Below are 20382 nucleotides of genomic sequence, written 5' to 3'. Positions count from 1 at the left end.
ATGGTCCCCTGTAAGCTTAGGTGAGGGAAATCCAATGCACAATGGATTTGCTCAATAGAACAATGTATTGTCAAAAACAACGTTTCGACCGTAAGGTCTTTATCAAGTGACAGGCATATTGTAAGTGTGGAAATACCTGATATGTATATACCCCCAGAGTCAATTAAAACCACGTGAAAAAGTGTCCACCAGCTGTCCCAGATAGCTCTCCTTAGTAAAGTCTCTCCTCCCTCAGCGACCAAATGCCCACATTTCCGCATAAATGATGTAATCTATAATCCAATTGGCCCATCTGCATTCTTTAATCCCGGGATGGTTTGAGGCTAATGAATTTTGAAAATTGCATGAACTATTCTCTTCAGGTTTGAATATGTATTGTTGTAATAGAATGAATTTGTGGAGACATACTGTTATTTTTATTTACAGAAAATGAATGCATACTGTATTTATCACACTAATATAAAAATGTATTTTCTAATCATTTTTGTATTACTAATAATTAAATGTCAAGCCAATACACTCTATATACAGTATGTGATTTGCCTCCCACCCCCATCTTCACATTAAGTTATTAAATACCAAGACAACTGTTTTCTAAATTAAATGTGTATTGTGTCTAAGAGGCGTTTGCTTACCTGAAATAGTTACAACGTAAAAAATGCTGTATGGTGCTCAAAAACACAGATCAAAACAACAAAGAGTCCTTAACATAATTTGTCCACCTGTGAAGATCCTGGGAGTATCAGGAAAATGATAGACCAATAATCCTAATTGGATATGACACCTACTTCCACTATGACACGATGGCCTGGATGGAGTTCCACGAAGATAAGTAACAACTCCCACTATCTAGTGTCCAGTCAGATATATCACTGTGGAGCAGTAAAAAGGTGTAAAGAGTAGTATTACTCACATCTGGATGGTCTTCATGATATACCTCCTCTGGTAGGTGCATCCGGTCTTCCAAAGGTGACAGCAAAGCAGTGTAGGAAGGTTGGAGCACAACTGAACACAGGAAAGGAAGAATAATCTGCGAGAGAGTGTGTGTCCCATAAAAAATATTTAATGGATCAAGCCATAAACATACAGTGAGCCCACGGGCCCCCACTAACGCGTTTCGAGCAACGCTCTTTATCAAGGTGCATATCGACCCCCTCTTACCTGGTCTCTGATATACACTTAGTTTCCCGCCAAAACGTCCCCGTCCGCTCGGCGCTAAGCCGCGTCACAAGTGGCGCGTCATGCGCGTCACGCAACGGTGACGTCAGCGCGCACTGCGTGTATGCAGATAAGACAAACTTTATTAACAAGTGACAATTTCGTAATAATACACTCAAATAAGGCTGCAAACATACAAGACCTGGCTATACAATGCCTTTATAACACGTTAAAACCTATCTATTAAAACGTAAGGGGAAAAAACGATGTCCTTCCACAACCTACGGACATAAACACATACAGAAAAATAAATAAATCTAACACAAAATAAACACGTTGCTCGAAACGCGTTGGTGGGGGCCCGTGGGCTCACTGTATGTTTATGGCTTGATCCATTAAATATTTTTTATGGGACACACACTCTCTCGCAGATTATTCTTCCTTTCCTGTGTTCAGTTGTGCTCCAACCTTCCTACACTGCTTTGCCTGAAATAGTTAGCAACATACTGTAAATTGCTTTCTGTGAGATAACATGTAACACAGATAATGTGTAATTTATATATATATATATATATATATATATATATATATATATAATATATATATATATATATATATATATATATATATATATATATATATATATATATATATATATATATATATATAATACGTACATTCTCATATTCTCATTACCTGTTGCTTTTATAAATTGTATTCGAATAATAGGAAGTTGTTGTTGTTTTTTAATACCAAATAAGCGTGTTAAATATAATGAAAGTGTATTTTATTCTTTCTATCTGCTGGTGCAGGGTGTGTGAGAGGAGACACTTTGATTAATATCTCCTCTGGCCCAACAGTTTATCATCTCTTACAGTAGCAGCCAGTGATTTCTTCAAAGAGATTATTGTGATAGAATTTACTGAGCCCAATATCCAGGAATTTGAGAAATGGCTAAAAAAGGATCCAGGAGCTGCTGATTGGTCATATGCAGCAAAGACTCTTTATGTACTCACAGGTAACATATTTCCAAGTGCTTTATTACAAGACAAATAGTACTGTATGTGCCGGTGAACTTCTCTACCCATATTCATGTCCCATCTTGTCATCAGGTCGTTTAACAGCTCGGACAAGTTCTAACTGTCCTTTACATACACAGTATAAGCTCCTTTCTCCTGGTCATTCCTCATTAACCTAATTAAGTGTTATTACCTTGTAGTGCCCACTTACTGTAAGGTTTTTTCCACCGAACTAAGATAGCTGAACACTGCTTAGTAAATATGGCCAATGGGTATTGCATTTCAGAAATAACTTGTTTTAAAAATCAAGACCAAATTTGATTCTACATTGCTCAGCTCGAAGAAAATGCTACTGAAAATGCTACTGTATGCAGAAAAAGGTAAACCTAAAGTTTCAATCAAAACACACAATATCTCCCCCCCCAAAGCATTTAAATTAAATGCCAGGGGATCGCGCAAGGTCTCTGCAACTCCCTTTGGCCTGGACCCCGCTGGCAACTGCAGCGCCCGCTGTGGCGGACGCTACAGGGATGAGAGCACTCCCCTCAATAGTGTTGGGCCTGCTGCGAGGGTGGGCCGCAGCACTGTGGAGCGATTTGCTCCTGCTCTCAATAGAATTGAGAGGAGAACTCGCGACGGAGCGCTAAGCCACGCCCCATGGCAGTTCAGCCAATGAGGACAAACCTGCCGGGTGATGTCACGGCCATGGCCCCGTCCCTCCCATGTCACGCCGCTCCTTGTCTTTTGGTCTGCAGCTCCCTGCAGACCGGAGAATTGGCTGCACGCGCCGCCAGTCTCGCGGGCGTGCGTGCAGCGGAGTTACCGGGGCCTTAACCTTACCTGGTCTCTGGCAACTTCGGGCGACACGTTGCCATTGCAATGCGGGGTCACATGACATTGCATTGTCAAGACAACATGCCATGATGTCACATGATGTCTCATGATGACATTATGTCAGAATGCCAGAGACAAGGTAAGTAGGCAAGGGGGCGCAGGGGAAAAAGTTTTTTTGATTAAGGAACAGTCTCATGTACAGTTATGATGGATGGATCAGTGATAAAGCACTTCCGTGCAAACCGCATAGAGGTTGTCACTATTACATCATCACGTCATCACGCATATGGTGGTTGGGACCTCTTGGTCAGCTGTGAGCGACTCAGCTGCTCTGAAGTGTGTGCAGAGGTTATCCCCCAACTTGGCGTTTGCGTGCGCGGCAGTGTGCAGGACACCTCAGCGGTGGATCAGCTGTTGAGCTTTTAGTTTGCATCTCCCCTCTTCCCAAGTGCTGCGAGCTGTTGTCCGGGGACTCACAGCATTGGGTCCCATCTGTATTTGATCTTTGAACCGATCAGCTGTCACCTGGGATTGCGAGGAGCTTGCTTTTATTGTTATCTCATGTGAGTTGTGATATATATTTGTGTGTTTTAAATACACCTATTTTGCCACTCACTGTACTGTATGTTTAGAATAAACACTTGTTCTAAGAATGGGCATTTCTTTCATTCCATGTGTATTCTTCCTACATGCTGTATGGGCTTAGTATGTACTGCGGACCTCATCCTAAATATACACAATGCTGAGGTTGAACTGTGAGGACGTATGTCTTTCCAAACAAAACTATTATGAAATTATTTGGATCCTTAAGAACGGGAAAAATGCAAGGACATTAGATATTGTACTTGGAAATCATTTATTTTTATAATAAGTTATAAGCAGTAAAACTTTATATTCTTAATAGGAATATTTCAGCGTCCAAATGCACGAGAGAGAAAAAACAAAGCGACATTTCCTTAACAATTTCCCAGCCCCCGAATTCATTTTTGCAAACATTTGCTATTCCAATTAATATTTCAATGTAATATATGCTATAAGCAAACACATAAGTGTCCCCACATATACAGTAGCTAATGATTTTGTCATTCAATAGGTATTTTGGACAGAAGAAAATAAAGAGGCATTTATTAATTATATGTTCAAAATGTTGAATTGTCCTGTTGGACACTAAATGGTGAAATAGTGTTAAAATACATATTCTTAATTTTCTCTCCGAGTGGATATTAATCTTTCAGAACTAGATCATTAAACCTCCCTCTCCTTGAGCGCTATAATGTACACAAGGTGTTCATAATCTATAAAATCACAGCCCTTCCTGCTGGGGAGCACATCCATATTCTCAATGATGTACCCTGCAACCCTGAGAGCCTCTCTTAAAAATTGCTCATCACATGACAGAAAAAGAACTTGTACTCACCAATCTTATAATATTTTGCATTTAATGCCACAGAGTAACAGGTGACCGCCAATATTCAGTAGTGATGCACATTTTCTCAGGTTGCTCCGGTAAGCATCCTTGTATTGTATTGTATTGTATGTCTTTATTTATATAGCGCCATTAATGTACATAGCGCTTCACAGTAGTAATACATGTGGTAATCAAATAAATAACAGCTAATAGCTTTCAGCACCCAAAGGCTGAGCACACAATCCACTTGTGGCAAGATGACATGGTCGAGAGGATTGTCCTTAGAAACATCCCATTTTGCAACCTGTTTGACGGCTCTTCTTACTTTGTCTTCCTTTACCTGCCATTCCTCTCTGAAATGAAACACAGAATACTTTTATTTGTCTGGGTGAAAAATTAGTGAATAAGCTCTATTTATAAAATGCAACATACAGTAGTGTACATAATGTAAATATTATCTCAGTGAAAAATCCAATGTTCTTGAAGTTCAAAGGCAGCCTTACTGGCTCAGCTGGCTTTCTCCAAAACCAGAAAGGAGTTGGAAATGCAAATTACCTATATGATTGGCGCCATTTTGGTCATTTGCATATCACAATAACATTATTAGTGTCTGAATACATTTATATGTGAAAGACAAATGACTGACAATAGAGATGATCTAAATATGTTGCACAAAGTCATACAATGCACATGGATGCCCTTTCACAATGGCACAATATTCAGTGTAAGGAAATGTGGACCTTTATCTCATTACTAGCTGAAGCATGTGCTATTTGTATTAGCAGATCTCAGCAATACATGTCCCCCATTTTTCCTTTATATGGGTCACCTTAACTCCCATAATTCCCATGACATGGACATTGCAGCTTTCTGTAGGATTAACCTTTGTTAATTTAGATCAAGAATGAAAGTGTAAATCATTGGAGTCACTCACAGACTGCTGGTTTTGCAGCAAGTTTAGCATTACAGGGTCTATTCCAAGGTCTGCAAAAGAGGGACAAAACCAGTGCAAAAACTGCACCAGATTTATCATAGAAGGAATCTCATTGATAACTGTGCTCCAGTTTGTTTTTCTACCTCTCGCAGAGACATTGATAAATGGCTCTTTTATACTTTGGTTAAAGATTGCTTACCAAAAAATAACCATAAAAGTAACAATCAATAACTATAACCATTAACCACAGTGGAAATATACAGGTAATGTACTTTTTTGAACACATTACATCTGTTGGTGTTTTCCCACATATTTTCAGTGGCAAAACCTCAAAGACCAATCTAAACCACAGAGAGAACTCTGCATTTTCTTTTGCTTTACACTTTAATTCATTGTCACACACAGGTATTATTTGTCTTGAAATAATGTATTTGGAAATATGTTACCTGTTGCCTTCTAGTTCACAAAGAGCCTTTGCTGCATATGACCAATCAGCAGCTCCTGGATCCTTTTTACGCCATTTCTTAAATTCCTGGATGCTTGGCTCAGTAAATTTTCTCTTTGAAGATATCGCTCGCTGATAAGAGATGGTAAACTGTTGGGCCAGCGGAGATATCAATCAAAGAAAAAAGTATTTTTTACAAACAAAGAAAAAAGTATTTTTACAAACAAAGAAAAAAGATATCAATCATTGGGGCCGATTCACTAAGCTCCGTTAACTAGCGCTAAAATGTGTTATATCGCTCGGCCGCAAAAGGCTGATGCCATAAGCGCTCTTCACTAAGGTTGCTCGGCTCGTTTACGGCCGGCCTTGGCCAAAAGGGCCATAGCGCACGATCACCTTTTTCCCCCCTGTTATCGTGCTAAAAGTTATTTAGCATGCTAACTACTGTATTATAAACAAAGCAGCCTGTAAGAAATGCATGGAGACGCAGCGTCTCAATGCACGGCTCTTACAGGCGCTCGTAATGTACAATTATAAGTTGTAATAGTAGGATACATGATCAGGGGCTCTCCTGAGCTGAACCGCATTGGTTTAAGGTCTGGGGACCCTCTATTTCAGGAGATATAGGCCACGTTATGGGGTGCCGGAATCCCCTACAAAATTTAAATGTCCAGGTCACGTGATGCGAGAGCTTAACAATTGGCGGGGATACCGGCACCCCATAACGGGGCCAGTATGTTGTGAACTAGGGATCCAACGAGGCTGAAGTCAACCTGCTTCCGTTGATGAGATGCTCTGCTCACGTGCAATGTGATTACAATCCATAGATTATTGTTGATAATATAAATTAAATTCATTAATCTATTATTATTTTGTCCTGTAATGTTCGTGTATGTCCGTTTGTTCCCACCGTGTATTTGTGTGACAGTCTATGTCAAGACTCAAGCACTTAACTACAGTATAATTATGTTTGTACTTCTTTTAGATATGTTATAGTTCACAGCATAGCTATGGGACTGTAGGGGTTAAGTGCTGCACAGTTGATCTGGTGAACTGAGGGACTGATTAAATGAGGGACGCATGTGCGAATTTATAATTAAATGTTGGCGGGAACATTTCTAATACACCCTATATAAGCCGCCCATTTAATTACTTTTATGTCGGTGCTGTTGGGAGTGAGTGTGAGATAGACGGACTTTGTGGTATTAGGAGAGATTCGTGAGTTGCTTGTTTCTGATTTCTGAGTGAGTTGTCTTTTGTTGTTCACATTTGTTTAATACTTTATTGTCTGGTTAGTGTGAAAGTGATTAGTTATTGTGTTGTGTTGTATTGAATTGTGCCTGTGCGCCTGTGCGCCTGTGCGCCTGTGCGCCTGTGTGCCTGTGTGTCATGTAGAGGAAGAGTGGATGTGGGGGTGTTGGCGTGAAGGAGCGTGGGGCTGGAGGAGTGGTGGAGGAGGCTGGAGGAGTGGTGGGGGTGGCGGGGGCTGGAGGAGTTGAGGAGTGTGTGAGAGGAGTGTCACGTGCAGCTACGTCCTGCGCTGGCAGTGCAGCTACGTCCCGGGTTGGCAGTGCAGCTACGTCCCGCGCTGGCAGTGCAGCTACGTCCCGCGCTGGCAGTGCAGCTACGTCCCGCGCTGGCAGTGCAGCTACGTCCCGCGCTGGCAGAGAAGGTGTGGGAATGCATGTGGGGGAGGGTAGGAGGAGTAGACAGAGGGAGAGGGACAGTGTCCAGCATCCAACCATAGAGAACGACGATGACGACGACGATGATGATGATGATGATGATGATGATGATGATGATGATGATGATGATGATGATGATGATGATGATGATGATGATGATGATGATGATAATGCGGAGCCTACAACCTCCATGCATCAGGTTGAGCGGATACGCAACCCGCGTTTTACACACAGAGAGAATGATATCCTCGTGGATGGTGTTATTGCGTCATTCCCTAAGCTCTATGGGTCATTGGCAGATAAGAGTATGACTCAGCAAATTAAGTGTACTCATTAATATTGGGATATTTATAATCACTGACAACTTACATTGTAATACAGTTATTAATGTAACAGTAATATGTAGTAATGTCCTGTTAGTGTTGTTAGTATGTCCAGTGAGTTCATGTCTGTATGAATTATCATAGCTGTGTTGCACTAAATATTTCTTTCTTTCATTTCATGTCCAATACCCCATGAATGAAGTCCCATCAGGCCATTCCAAGATTTAGAGATTGCTGACCACCTTGGGACTTGAAACTATCTCCACTGGACATCCAGGACTCCACCTAATTGGACTCATTAGGCGCCAGTATCCCTCTTTTTTTCATGGATGTTCCTTGCTTCAAGCCCTGCCGTGATTGGTGGAGGTAGGCACCTGACTCTGTTTAGGAAGGTATAGACACAGAGGCGGGCCTGCTGACATCATGAGGGGTGGGGCTGACTAAACTTAGTTGCAGTTCCTGTCTGTGTGACAGGCAGTAAGTGTTGGAGTGTCTGACTGGACAGTCAGACTGTGTGAGCTAGCTAGGTTCCAGAGGAGTAGGGCCTAGTTAGCAAGAGGTTGACCAGTGCCTCTCACCCTGCCTAGGGGTGAGGGAAGAGCTAGCCCCACCTTGAGCGCCTGCGGCTTGGGGTGGTGGCAGGGATACAGAGAGATCCAGACAGCCCATCCTGCGGGGGTACGTCTGGAGGGAAAGGAGAAGGAGGGAAAAGACCTGTACCTGTATTACTGCTGCTGCTGTGTGCTGTGGGCTGCTACTGATCTGTGAGTACAATAAAGAGAGCTGCTGCTGTTTTACAAAAGACTGTGTGTGTTCTGGAGCATTTACCCTGGGACCAGGGATCTTCTCTATAAGGGTCCTACCCCACATTCTGGGAAGTTATAGAGAATGGAGGCGCTGCACCGTTGCTAAGAAGATAGAGGCATATACCCCAGAAGCCTGGTCCTGTATCCCCGACATCACCGTAGGAGACTCAGGCCCTCCTGTTACCGGCAGGTATGCACCACCAACATACATGTAGCCAGCCCTCACTACACCCTAGATATGGTATCTGTGTCTGGGGGGGGGGGACATGGGTTACAGTTATTTTACAGTTACGTGTCATTTATTCAATTTAAGTTCATCATGTGAACAATAAAATTGTAAAACATATTTATAAACATAACTCAACATATTAGTGGTGTTTTTTTTGTTTTATTTTTAAGTGTGAAAGTTGATATATTTGAAGCTGCAGTTCCTATAAATATAAAAAATTAATTACATTTTTTTTTTAATTTTAAATTTTTTTTTTACTTCATTAGTTTCATGTGGCCGATCTCTAATGACCTAAAGAACTGCATAGATGCCGCTCAATTAGTTGTCCGTCTATTGATCCTCAGTTTTGCCACATCTTTACATATGGGTAATGTCAATGATTGCTATAGGAACAAGCATGCTTTGTAAAATATAATACTACAAAATTGTAATGACAACGTAATATTTATAAATTATCAAAATATTATTTTTTCCTAATGAACAGATTTATTAACAAAAACCACACATGCATGATTTTGCCAGAACTGCAGCTTCAATATGTCAATGATCAATACTTTCTAAATCAATATCTAACACTCTGCATTGCATGATGCAGAGAAAGGGTGGCTGACATAAATTAGAGATGAAAAAATAATAACACTCACATACCGTGGTCATGTTACGTTGTGTGAATTATTGCGACAATGTCCCTTCACATTCATAGAGCAGGATCCTATGATTACATACACACAATAAAATGTGACACACAAAATGACATGAGGATAGATTGTGTTACATGTCAAAAATTCTTATACATGACAATAACAATCTTACATGTAAAATAAGTGTCGATGACAGTTCTGCGGGTCTCCACCCCACTGGCTGTATGGTCCATAACCCCTGAAGGAGGCACAGGAGGATCCTCCTCAATATCTTGCCTAATGTTGGCAGGAATATTATAACATATGTGCAATATACAACAACAAATTACAATGTCGACAACCTTCTCTGGCGAATACTGAAGAGCACCCCCACATTTATCCATACATCTAAAGCGACTTTTTAACACACCAAAAGTCCTCTCAATCACTGAACGTGTGGAAACGTAGGCCGCATTATAGCGTTTTTCTGAAAGCGTTAGCGTATTGCCCAGTGGGGTCAGGAGCCATGTCCGGCTTCCATAGCCCGAGTCGCCTATAACACAGGTATGAATGTTGATATAGTAGTCTAAAAAACTACAGCACATTGACTATTGACTTATAGTACTACATGAACAGGATTCAACTATGTACAACAGAACTTCACTATTGTGTGATAAAACATTGAACAAGATGCTTAAGTGCCCAACATGGATAATATTTTGTGTATTAGAATTAGAAAGTCAAGATTTGACATATTCTTGTAACATGAGATGTAAATACCCCCAAAAATACATATGGACGTGACTAACAAATTAACATAGTAGTGCAATGACTTTAACATTGACTGACCCAATAACCAACCGTCCTCGAATTGGCCTGATTCAAATGCATGGAACACTGACGAATTAAGAAGGATATGTGAATCGTGGCAGGCACCTGGGAATAGAGCTACCACAATCATAATTTTCATGTTAGCGTCACATACTATTTGCACATTCAGCGAGTGGTAATTTTTCCTGTTACGGAAATTCCTCTTGACTTCACGTAGCGGGGTCAACGCAACATGTGTGCAATCTATAGCACCCATCACATTGGGTAGCCCTGCTTCATTATAAAATGCAGTCTTCAGTGCTTGCCACTCTGTTTGCTCACTAGGAAAATGTTTATAATCCCTAGCGCGTCTAGTCAGTGCACATAGAAACTGGCTAAGGACCCGCGAGAATGTTGGTTGCGAGACCCCACCTACTATGCCCACAGTTCTCTGAAAAGACGCAGATGCAAGAAAATGTAATGAGCTCAGCAATTTAACAAAGTCAGGCACTGCATGACTCCTGTCTGTTGTTGGCTCTAAATCTTCTCTTAATACTTCATACAGTTCCAAGATAGCCGCTGAGCTCAATCTATAGCGACGGGTGACATCATCCTCACTTAACCCTTCTAGGGAGCATCTTTCACGGAAGTTTCGTGGCGACAATGTCCGCCTTATTGCAAGTTGCCTCTCTCTCCTCTCTCCTCTCTCTCCTCTCTCTCCTCTCTCAACTCGCCCTTTATTGTAACATAATCTCGCGCCTCCTCCTCACTACAATCTTCAGCACCGCCAAATTGGCAATGACCTTCATTTGACCCTCGAAGGGAAGTGATTGACATGTATCCTTTAAATAGATGAATCAACAACCAATTAGTGTTAACGAGAACACGTGATTTATAGTATGTTGAAAATGTTAATGACAATAATACATGCAGAATTTTGATTTATAAGTAGATATGTGGTTCAAAACTACAATAATGATGTACAGTAACAATTCAAAAGTGATGATGTGAGGCCAATATGTATCATTTGTCACAGAAACGCCATAAACATGACATTTGTATCTTACATGTTCAGTCATGAAGGTGTTAAATCACAACAAGTAATTGTTTTTTTCAATCAAGGTGGGACACAAGCCTTGATTCTTATCAGCTTGTTTTGTAAACACATGAGTATTGCCTTCACAATGAACACCCTCCTAACATTTAAGATGACACATTGAAGTAAGGAAAATTGATGTCACACAATTATTAATAATTTATTATCATTTACGTGTTCTCCTTCCATTCAATTCATGCGAATGATCCCCATATCTCCAGGATAAAGATTAAATATTCAGGGGAACACACTATGACATCCAGACACCCGTGGTCACCCCCTGGGGTGCCGGGGGGCGCCTGCGAACACCTATACTTCTCACAGGGCCACCCCGCACACATATATAAAAATGTGTATGTGTACTAAAATACATGTTGGATTGATGTGTGGGCACAGGTGTTGTGTGGCTTGTTTATTATTAAAAACAAAATAGGGCACTTTTCATTGTAGTCCGAAGAGGGAGTTAATGGAGTAGGGATCATTAATCCATTAAGTACTATAGCACTTATTAACATATCATGTGATCAAGGGTTATGGGATGTTAGTATGTTTCTTGTTCTCCTTATGTAGTGTTTGTAACAACGGAGCATTTTTCCAAACATAAGGAGCCCCCTCATCGTGGCAACATAGCAGGGGTAAATGTAAAATTGTAAAACAATTTTTAAGATGCTTATAGTTGTATGTGTAAATCCTATATTAAATATATCTGTATCAGAGTCATTTGTAACATTCATGCACTGTATATCTTAGGGGGTAGTGGGGATGTATGAATTAAAAATATTTTTTGGGGGGTTGGGTGGCACAACATTGTTACAAGAAGCCCTCGGGGACACACGGACAACCGCGGGGACACCCCTCATCCCGGAGGTCATCCGGAGACACCCGCGGCCCTGTTGAATGGATGTAGTGGCTGCAGAAATGTAAATAATGCCATTTTTTATGAGTCCAGCTCCTTTTGCGCCTGCCTTTTTCAAGCACGTTTGTTTGGCGCGTTTTTAAAGGCCGATTCACTTAGCGCTGCTTAGTGAATCGGTAGTACTGGCAAAATTCAGCGCAATAGGCTGATCGTGCACATTTTGCGACTTTTAAGACCGATAAAGCGCCGTTATCTCTGCTTAGTGAATTGCAATACAGCTTTATTGGGCTTAAAGGGTACTTAGCGCTCTTAAAGCCACTTAACGGAGCTTAGTGAATCAGCCTCAATATGTCTCCTTTCACACGACCTGCACCAGCAGTTAGCAAGAATAAAATACACTTTCATTATTTTTAACAATGCGTTTTTGGTATTGAAAAAATTATAAATTAAACGTTCCAGGCCGTTTACCCAATACAATAAAAAAGTACATTTAAAAGCAGCAGGGTATAAGAAAGAGTGTATGTATGTATGTATGTATGAATGTATGTATTGTGACAGAAACCAGGGGATGGTAATAAATTCTGTATATAGGGCTCCCAGGATACTAGACAGTTTCTATCCTGTTTGGCCTGGGAGTGCAGCCTTATAATACATACACTCCATCCCACAGTTTGGCAAGCGCTGGAACTGAGGGATGAGAGATCCAGACCAGAGTTTGTCTGCTGCCTGATTTCTGTCACCTGTCATGCTAATTAGGAATCAGGTATGAAAGACTGATTTCCTGTTTGCTCTGGTCTCCCCACAAGAGCCAGGAGGCTGGAAGGCTGCTGAACTACAGAGGGGAGAAGCCTCTTCCCCAAACAGGTTCAATCTTTCTGTTCATTTGTGTAAGACTGCAAAAGTACCGTGTTTTGATGTTGGAAGTGGAAAAGCCACTTCCAACCCTGAGTCAGGGATATCTAAGTTAAGTTATCGCTCAGGTGAGCAGCTTTTGTTTTGATCTGTTTTCTGTTGTATGCACTGTGGCAGTCTCAGTGCCTGGGACTGAATAAACCAGGCATAGCCTGTTTAAAGGAACAGTACGTGACGCCTCATCATTTAACCTACCCTAAAAGACCGTGTTCTAAACAGTCCCGGACAAACGACGGAGCCCCGGAGTAAGCCGTTTGTCACATATGGTGGAGAATGCGGGCAGAGCACTAGGGGGTCTGCGGGTTGAAGAACTTTGAAAAAAAAAAAAAAGTTTTTTTCCTCCTCTGCAAACAAGATGGAAGATGTGGTGGGTGCACTGGTACGCAATGTCGCTGCCCAGAAAGACACGAATGAAACCCAGCAACAGCTGTTAATAGCCCAGCAAGAAACTAATGCAAACCAGCAGCAGACGAATGCAGCCCAGCAACAGCTGCTAATAGCCCAGCAAGAGATTAATGCCAACCAGCAACAGGTGAATGCCAACCAGCAACAGGCGAATGCAAACCAGCAACAGACGAATGAAGCCCTGCAAAACGCGATTGCAAACCAGCAAGAGACAAACCGCTTGCTGAGAGAGGAGCAACAGCGGTTCGCTCAGGGCTTACAGCAGGAACTCGAGATCCTGAGGGGGACTATCAGTAACCTTCCACTGGCAGCGGCAGCCCCAGTTCCGAAAATGACCAGGGCAAGCCACTACCTTCAGAAGATGGGACCCTCGGATGATGTGGAAGCCTATCTTCTCACGTTTGAACGCACGGCACAGAGAGAGGGATGGCCAGAAGCTGAGTGGGCTGGTCTAATCGCACCCTTCCTAAGCGGCGAACCCCAGAAGGCTTACTTTGATCTAGAGCCAGCCGAAGCTAACGTCTATGCAAAATTGAAGTTCGAGATCCTCGCCCGCCTCGGCGTAACCACGGCTGTTCGCGCCCAAAGGTTTCACGCATGGTCCTTCACGATGGATAAAGCCACCCGAAGCCAGATGTATGACCTCATCCACCTCGCCCGGAAGTGGCTACAACCCGAGATCAACTCAGCCAGCCACATCGTGGAACGGTTGGTCATGGACCAGTTCTTGAGGAAACTTCCCTCTGCCTTACGCCGTTGGGTCAGTCGGAGTGACCCCCACAATGCGGATGAGCTTGTGGCCCTCGTAGAAAGGTACAATGCAGCAGAAGAGCACCCGCAACCCACAGTCGTGGAGCAACCCCACTACCCGAGGTTCCAGGACTCTTCCAGAGACGGTAAAAGGGTACCGGGGTTAAGGGGCGCTGAAGAGCGGCGACCACCTTCACGCCGCTCCAGCAACAGTGGTTCGCACACTAAGGGCAATAGCCAACATGGGGAGCCGGGAAAAGGCTCTAAGTGGGACACAGACTATGTACCTAAATGTGTAAATTGTCATGGGGCCACACAGCAAAAATCTGCCCACTAAATGATGAGCCCATGCAATGCAACAGCGTGGAACCTTATTCGCTGTTGTCCCAATGTATGGGCCCTAGCCCAGAGGACCCCTTGAATAACCATCTGTGGGCATTTGTAAAGGTTAATGGTAAGAGGGTTCGGGCACTTCTTGACTCTGGGAGCATGGTCACACTAGTGTCCGAATACCTCTTGCCCATTAAGAAGAAACAGGGAAACAGTTCACAAAGAGTGGCAATTTGTTGTATACATGGGGATAATCATGAATATTCCACTGTTGATGTTTTTTTTTAAACAGAGTTTGGTTCTTTAGATTTCAAGGTGGGTATTGTACCCAAACTGGCACATGATGTGTTAATAGGGACCGACTTTCCCCATTTTCTAAAAATGTGGTCCCCCGCTCAGAATAGCGCCCAGAGTTCAATAGCGGACCATAACGAAGTATTAGAAGAAACAAATCCTTTCCCTTTTTCAGAAATGGAGGTTGACGAGGGCCCAAATAAGAAGGGGGAAAAGGAGGAGTGCTGTAAAATTCCCTTCCCCATCACTACTTTGGTAGGGAATACCCCAAATCAAGATGTTGAGCAGACACTTACCAACCCAAAACCCGATAAGACCCTCGCTGACCTAGAGGTCAGTCCTGGGAGTTTTAAGAAGGCCCAGTGGGAGGACCCCACATTAGCGGTAGCAAGGGGAAATATACGGGACCAGAATAGTACTCCTGGCCAACCAGATAGGTCACTTGCTTACCCCTACTTCGAGGTAGAGAACGACCTAGTATATCGGGTTGATAAAAGGAAATCAGTTACAACTAAACAATTGTTGGTACCACGGACATTCCGTAACGTAGTATTACACCTCGCACATAGTCATCCATTGGGGGGACACCTAGGGGTGGAAAAGACAAAAGAAAAGGTTCTCCGAAGCTTCTATTGGCCTGGGGTTCTGGCAGAAATTACGAATTATTGTTCCTCATGCCCAGAATGTCAGATCACCGCCCCGTTCAAGGCGTACCGCAGCCCATTGGTACCCCTTCCCATAATAGAGGTACCATTTGACCGGATTGCTATGGATCTAGTAGGACCCCTAATAAAGTCTGCTAGGGGACATCAGCATATATTGGTAATATTAGATTATGCCACCCGATATCCGGAGGCAGTTCCCCTACGTAGCACCTCAGCTAAAAACATAGCAAAAGAGTTAGTAGTTCTGTTTTCCCGGGTCGGGATTCCTAAAGAGATTCTATCTGACCAGGGAACACCATTTATGTCCCAAGTAACGAAAGAGCTATGTAAACTCCTAAAAATCAAGCATCTCAGAACCTCAGTCTATCATCCACAAACAGATGGTTTAGTGGAAAGGTTCAATAAAACCTTAAAGAGCATGTTACGGCGGGCGGTTGATAAAGATGGGAAAAACTGGGATTGTTTGTTACCGTACCTGTTATTTGCCATTAGGGAAGTTCCCCAATCATCCACAGGCTTCTCCCCGTTTGAACTATTGTATGGCCGACACCCAAGGGGCTTACTGGATATAGCCAAAGAGACTTGGGAACACGAGGTTACCCCTTACAGAAGTGTAATAGAGCATGTTGCCCAGATGCAGGACCGCATTGCTGCAGTCCTACCCATAGTGAGGGAACACATGGAGAAAGCTCAAGAAGCACAGAGGAATACATATAATAAGGGTGCTAGGGTCAGAATTTTTTCTCCAGGTGATAGGGTACTAGTTCTGGTTCCCACCGTGGAGAGTAAATTCCTTGCTAAATGGCATGGGCCATATGAGGTCTTGGAAAGAGTGGGAGAAGTAAATTATAAGGTAAGACAGCCAGGTAGGAGGAAACCTGAGCAAATTTACCATATAAACCTACTCAAGCCCTGGAAAGATAGAGAAGTCTTGTTAACCCTAGTACCCCCAGGTCCGTCAGAGAATCAAGAAACTGACCCAGAGGTTAGCATAGCTGAAACCCTGTCTGTTCATCAGAAACGAGAGGTTCAGAATTTAGTGAAAAGAAACAAAGAAATCTTCTCTATACGGCCAGGTAGAACTAGCGTAATTGAACATGACCTAGTCTCTGAACCGGGGGTCCGAGTTAACCTTAAACCGTACCGAATCCCAGAGGCCAAAAGAAAGGCTATAAGTTTAGAGGTTAAAAAAATGCTAAAACTAGGTGTAATTGAGGAATCCCAAAGTGGGTGGAACAGCCCTATAGTCTTAGTCCCAAAGCCAGATGGTACAACAAGGTTTTGTAATGACTACCGGAAACTAAACGCGGTGTCAAAATTTGATACTTATCCTATGCCCAGGGTAGATGAACTTGTAGAGAGACTGGGCAAAGCCCGATATCTCACAACCCTAGACCTAACAAAAGGGTACTGGCAGGTTCCCCTCACAGAAAGGGCAAAAGAAAAGACAGCCTTCTCAACCCCAGACGGCCTCTTTCAGTATAAGGTGTTGCCTTTTGGCTTACATGGAGCTCCCGCCACATTCCAAAGAATGATGGATAAAATTTTAAAACCACATGCTCGGTATGCTGCCGCCTACCTGGATGATGTGGTAATCCATAGTGAAGATTGGCAATCCCACCTTCCAAAGGTCCAAGCTGTGCTTGACGCAGTCCGGTCTGCTGGACTAACTGCTAACCCCGCTAAATGCACTATTGGTCTGGAGGAGGCCAAGTATCTGGGATATTCTATTGGCAGAGGTTTACTCAAACCCCAAACACTCAAAGTGGAGGCGATACAAAATTGGCCAAGGCCAGTTACAAAAAAACAAGTAAGGACCTTTTTGGGGTTAATTGGGTACTATAGAAGGTTTATTCCCAATTTTGCAACTAAGGCAACCCCACTAACTGACCTCACAAAAGCAAGAGGACCGCTAATGGTAAAGTGGTCCCCCGAAACCGAACAGGCCTTTAGAAGCCTGAAAGAAGCTCTCTGTGCCCAACCAGTGTTGGTCACACCTGACTTCTCCAAAGAGTTCGTAGTCCAAACCGACGCATCTGAGGTAGGGCTGGGGGCGGTACTCTCCCAGGAGTCTCAAGGTGAGGAGCACCCCATCCTTTATTTAAGTAGGAAACTAAATCCCCAGGAGAAAAATTACTCCATAGTAGAGAAAGAGTGTCTCGCAATAAAGTGGGCTGTAGAGACGCTCAAATACTACCTGTTGGGGAGAAAATTCCGGTTGGTCACAGATCATGCACCCCTTACCTGGATGTGTCAAAACAGGGAAAAGAATGCTAGAGTGACCAGGTGGTTCCTAAGCCTACAACCCTTTAAATTTTCTGTGGAACACAGGTCAGGGCACAAACATGGCAATGCTGACGGGTTGTCAAGGATGCACTCCCTAATATCCATGGTCGCTCATCCCTCGAGGTCTGATCTGGGGGGGAGGATATGTGACAGAAACCAGGGGATGGTAATAAATTCCGTATATAGGGCTCCCAGGATACTAGACAGTTTCTATCCTGTTTGGCCTGGGAGTGCAGCCTTATAATACATACACTCCATCCCACAGTTTGGCAAGCGCTGGAACTGAGGGATGAGAGATCCAGACCAGAGTTTGTCTGCTGCCTGATTTCTGTCACCTGTCATGCTAATTAGGAATCAGGTATGAAAGACTGATTTCCTGTTTGCTCTGGTCTCCCCACAAGAGCCAGGAGGCTGGAAGGCTGCTGAACTACAGAGGGGAGAAGCCTCTTCCCCAAACAGGTTCAATCTTTCTGTTCATTTGTGTAAGACTGCAAAAGTACCGTGTTTTGATGTTGGAAGTGGAAAAGCCACTTCCAACCCTGAGTCAGGGATATCTAAGTTAAGTTATCGCTCAGGTGAGCAGCTTTTGTTTTGATCTGTTTTCTGTTGTATGCACTGTGGCAGTCTCAGTGCCTGGGACTGAATAAACCAGGCATAGCCTGTTTAAAGGAACAGTACGTGACGCCTCATCATTTAACCTACCCTAAAAGACCGTGTTCTAAACAGTCCCGGACAAACGACGGAGCCCCGGAGTAAGCCGTTTGTCACAGTATATATATTTCTATACATATATTTATATACATATACATATATTTATATACATATATATTTATATACATATACACATACAAATGTTAAACTAAAAGACCATTTTACTTAATAGATATTTATACATATATATTTAGGCACTGTACCGTGTATGAGTTTCACTGGATGTGCTAAAACTGAGCTTTGTCTGTGTTTTATGTTCTGTCTCTGGTTTTAAACATATATACATACATACATGTTTCATTGTCTGTGTTACATTTTATCTCACTGAAAGTAACTTACTGTGCTGTGTGTTGCTAATTATGTCATTTTATGTAGCCCTCTTGGTATTTAGCTATGTAATGTGAAGACGGGACAGGATGCAAACCCCACATAGAAAGTTCATTGACTTGACTATTAATTATTAGTTAATTAAACACAAAAACTAAAGGGAAAAGAACCCCAATAATAGCACTCTGGATGATTTGTGTGAAAGTTAAAATATATAATTTAATCTGAACATAGGCTAAAATATAGGGCTTTAAAATAATTAAACAATTTGTACAGCGCCTTGTGGATCCAATTGGAGTAAATATTCCCTGGATAACAATCAATGCTGTAAACAGTGGTATAATGTAACCACTGTCATTAGTGAGATCACGATATCTACTAGGGAGAAATGGTGGGGGTGCTGGAAGAGAATAAAGTAAAAAAAATGTATGAAATACCAACAACTGTAGAGACTAACATATGGTGCACTATAGGAGACCAACCTATTAGTCAGGTTGATGTAGCTAAGCCTATATACTGATAACACAATATATTTGCAGTTAGTAATGTACCAATTTTCAAACAACTGCATATAAAGGTCAGAGGTGCCCAAATGTAACACACGGAGTAAATTACGCAGATGTTACAGTATCAAGGGTCATATGGTAAGACATGTAGAATCTGTAGGTCAGTAAGTGTGTATGACACAAAATAGCGTGTAAGCAGAGATCTCTAAGTATCGGATATGTGCGAACACTAATGCTCTTAATGGTAATCAGCTGTATAATGATTGAAGGCACTGTTTGGTCTTCTAATGTCGCGGGACAAGGACACCACAACTAAGCAGAAAACTGTGTAGGTAAGTATGTAACATGTTCCCTGAATAAAGAACCATGCAACTAATAAGTGTTCTGCCACTCAAAACATGGTTGTAATACAAGCACCTCAGAGTGAATAAATCCCTAAACTCTGAGTGGAACACCACAAAAGTTAACTACAAAATAGACCTAAATAACCCCAGGGTGGGGTTATTCTAAAGTGATTGTGTAATGAGTAGGTATAGATATCGGTAGCAGTAGTGGTAACTATGTCCCTATTGTGGTGGTATGAATACCCTATGTGCCAGTAAGCAGAAGTATATCTCCCCAAGAAAGGAGCTCCGTCAGACTGTTGGGTCAGCTGGAGCATGTACTGTGCAAGAGCTGAGCAGCACAAGGGCTCCCTTCCTGAGTTTAGATCTGAGACCTCATTGGTTAGCTCTGTACAGTACATTGAGTATCCACAGTGCGCTATACAAATTGTTTAATTGTTATTGTAAAGCCCTAAACTTTATCCTATGTTCAGATTAAATTATATATTTTAACTTTCACACAAATCATCCAATTAGGTGGCAGAGTGCTATTATTGGGGTCATTTTCTCTTTGTATTGTATTGTATGTATTGTATGTCTTTATTTATATAGCGCCATAAATGTACATAGCGCTTCACAGTAGTAATACA

The 20382-nt window shown here is 42.4% G+C and overlaps 1 protein-coding gene across 1 annotated transcript in view; it reads right to left on the bottom strand.

Moving 5' to 3' along the window:
• Positions 1-1590: 1590 nt before the first annotated feature.
• LOC142498047 (indolethylamine N-methyltransferase-like) overlaps positions 1591-20382 on the bottom strand; it is a 48476-nt gene continuing 29684 nt past the window's right edge. The window contains exons 4-6 of the mRNA XM_075606553.1: positions 5800-5948; positions 4643-4772; positions 1591-1644 (exon numbers count right to left, since the gene is read on the bottom strand). Coding sequence (XP_075462668.1) covers positions 1591-1644; positions 4643-4772; positions 5800-5948 — 333 coding nt within the window. The remainder of the gene's footprint in view (positions 1645-4642; positions 4773-5799; positions 5949-20382) is intronic.

Source organism: Ascaphus truei, chromosome 6 (genome assembly GCF_040206685.1).
Source record: "Ascaphus truei isolate aAscTru1 chromosome 6, aAscTru1.hap1, whole genome shotgun sequence".
Taxonomy (NCBI): Eukaryota; Metazoa; Chordata; class Amphibia; order Anura; family Ascaphidae; genus Ascaphus; species Ascaphus truei.
The sequence above is the reverse complement of the archived record's forward strand: the minus strand, read 5'-3'. Positions and strand labels throughout refer to the sequence as shown.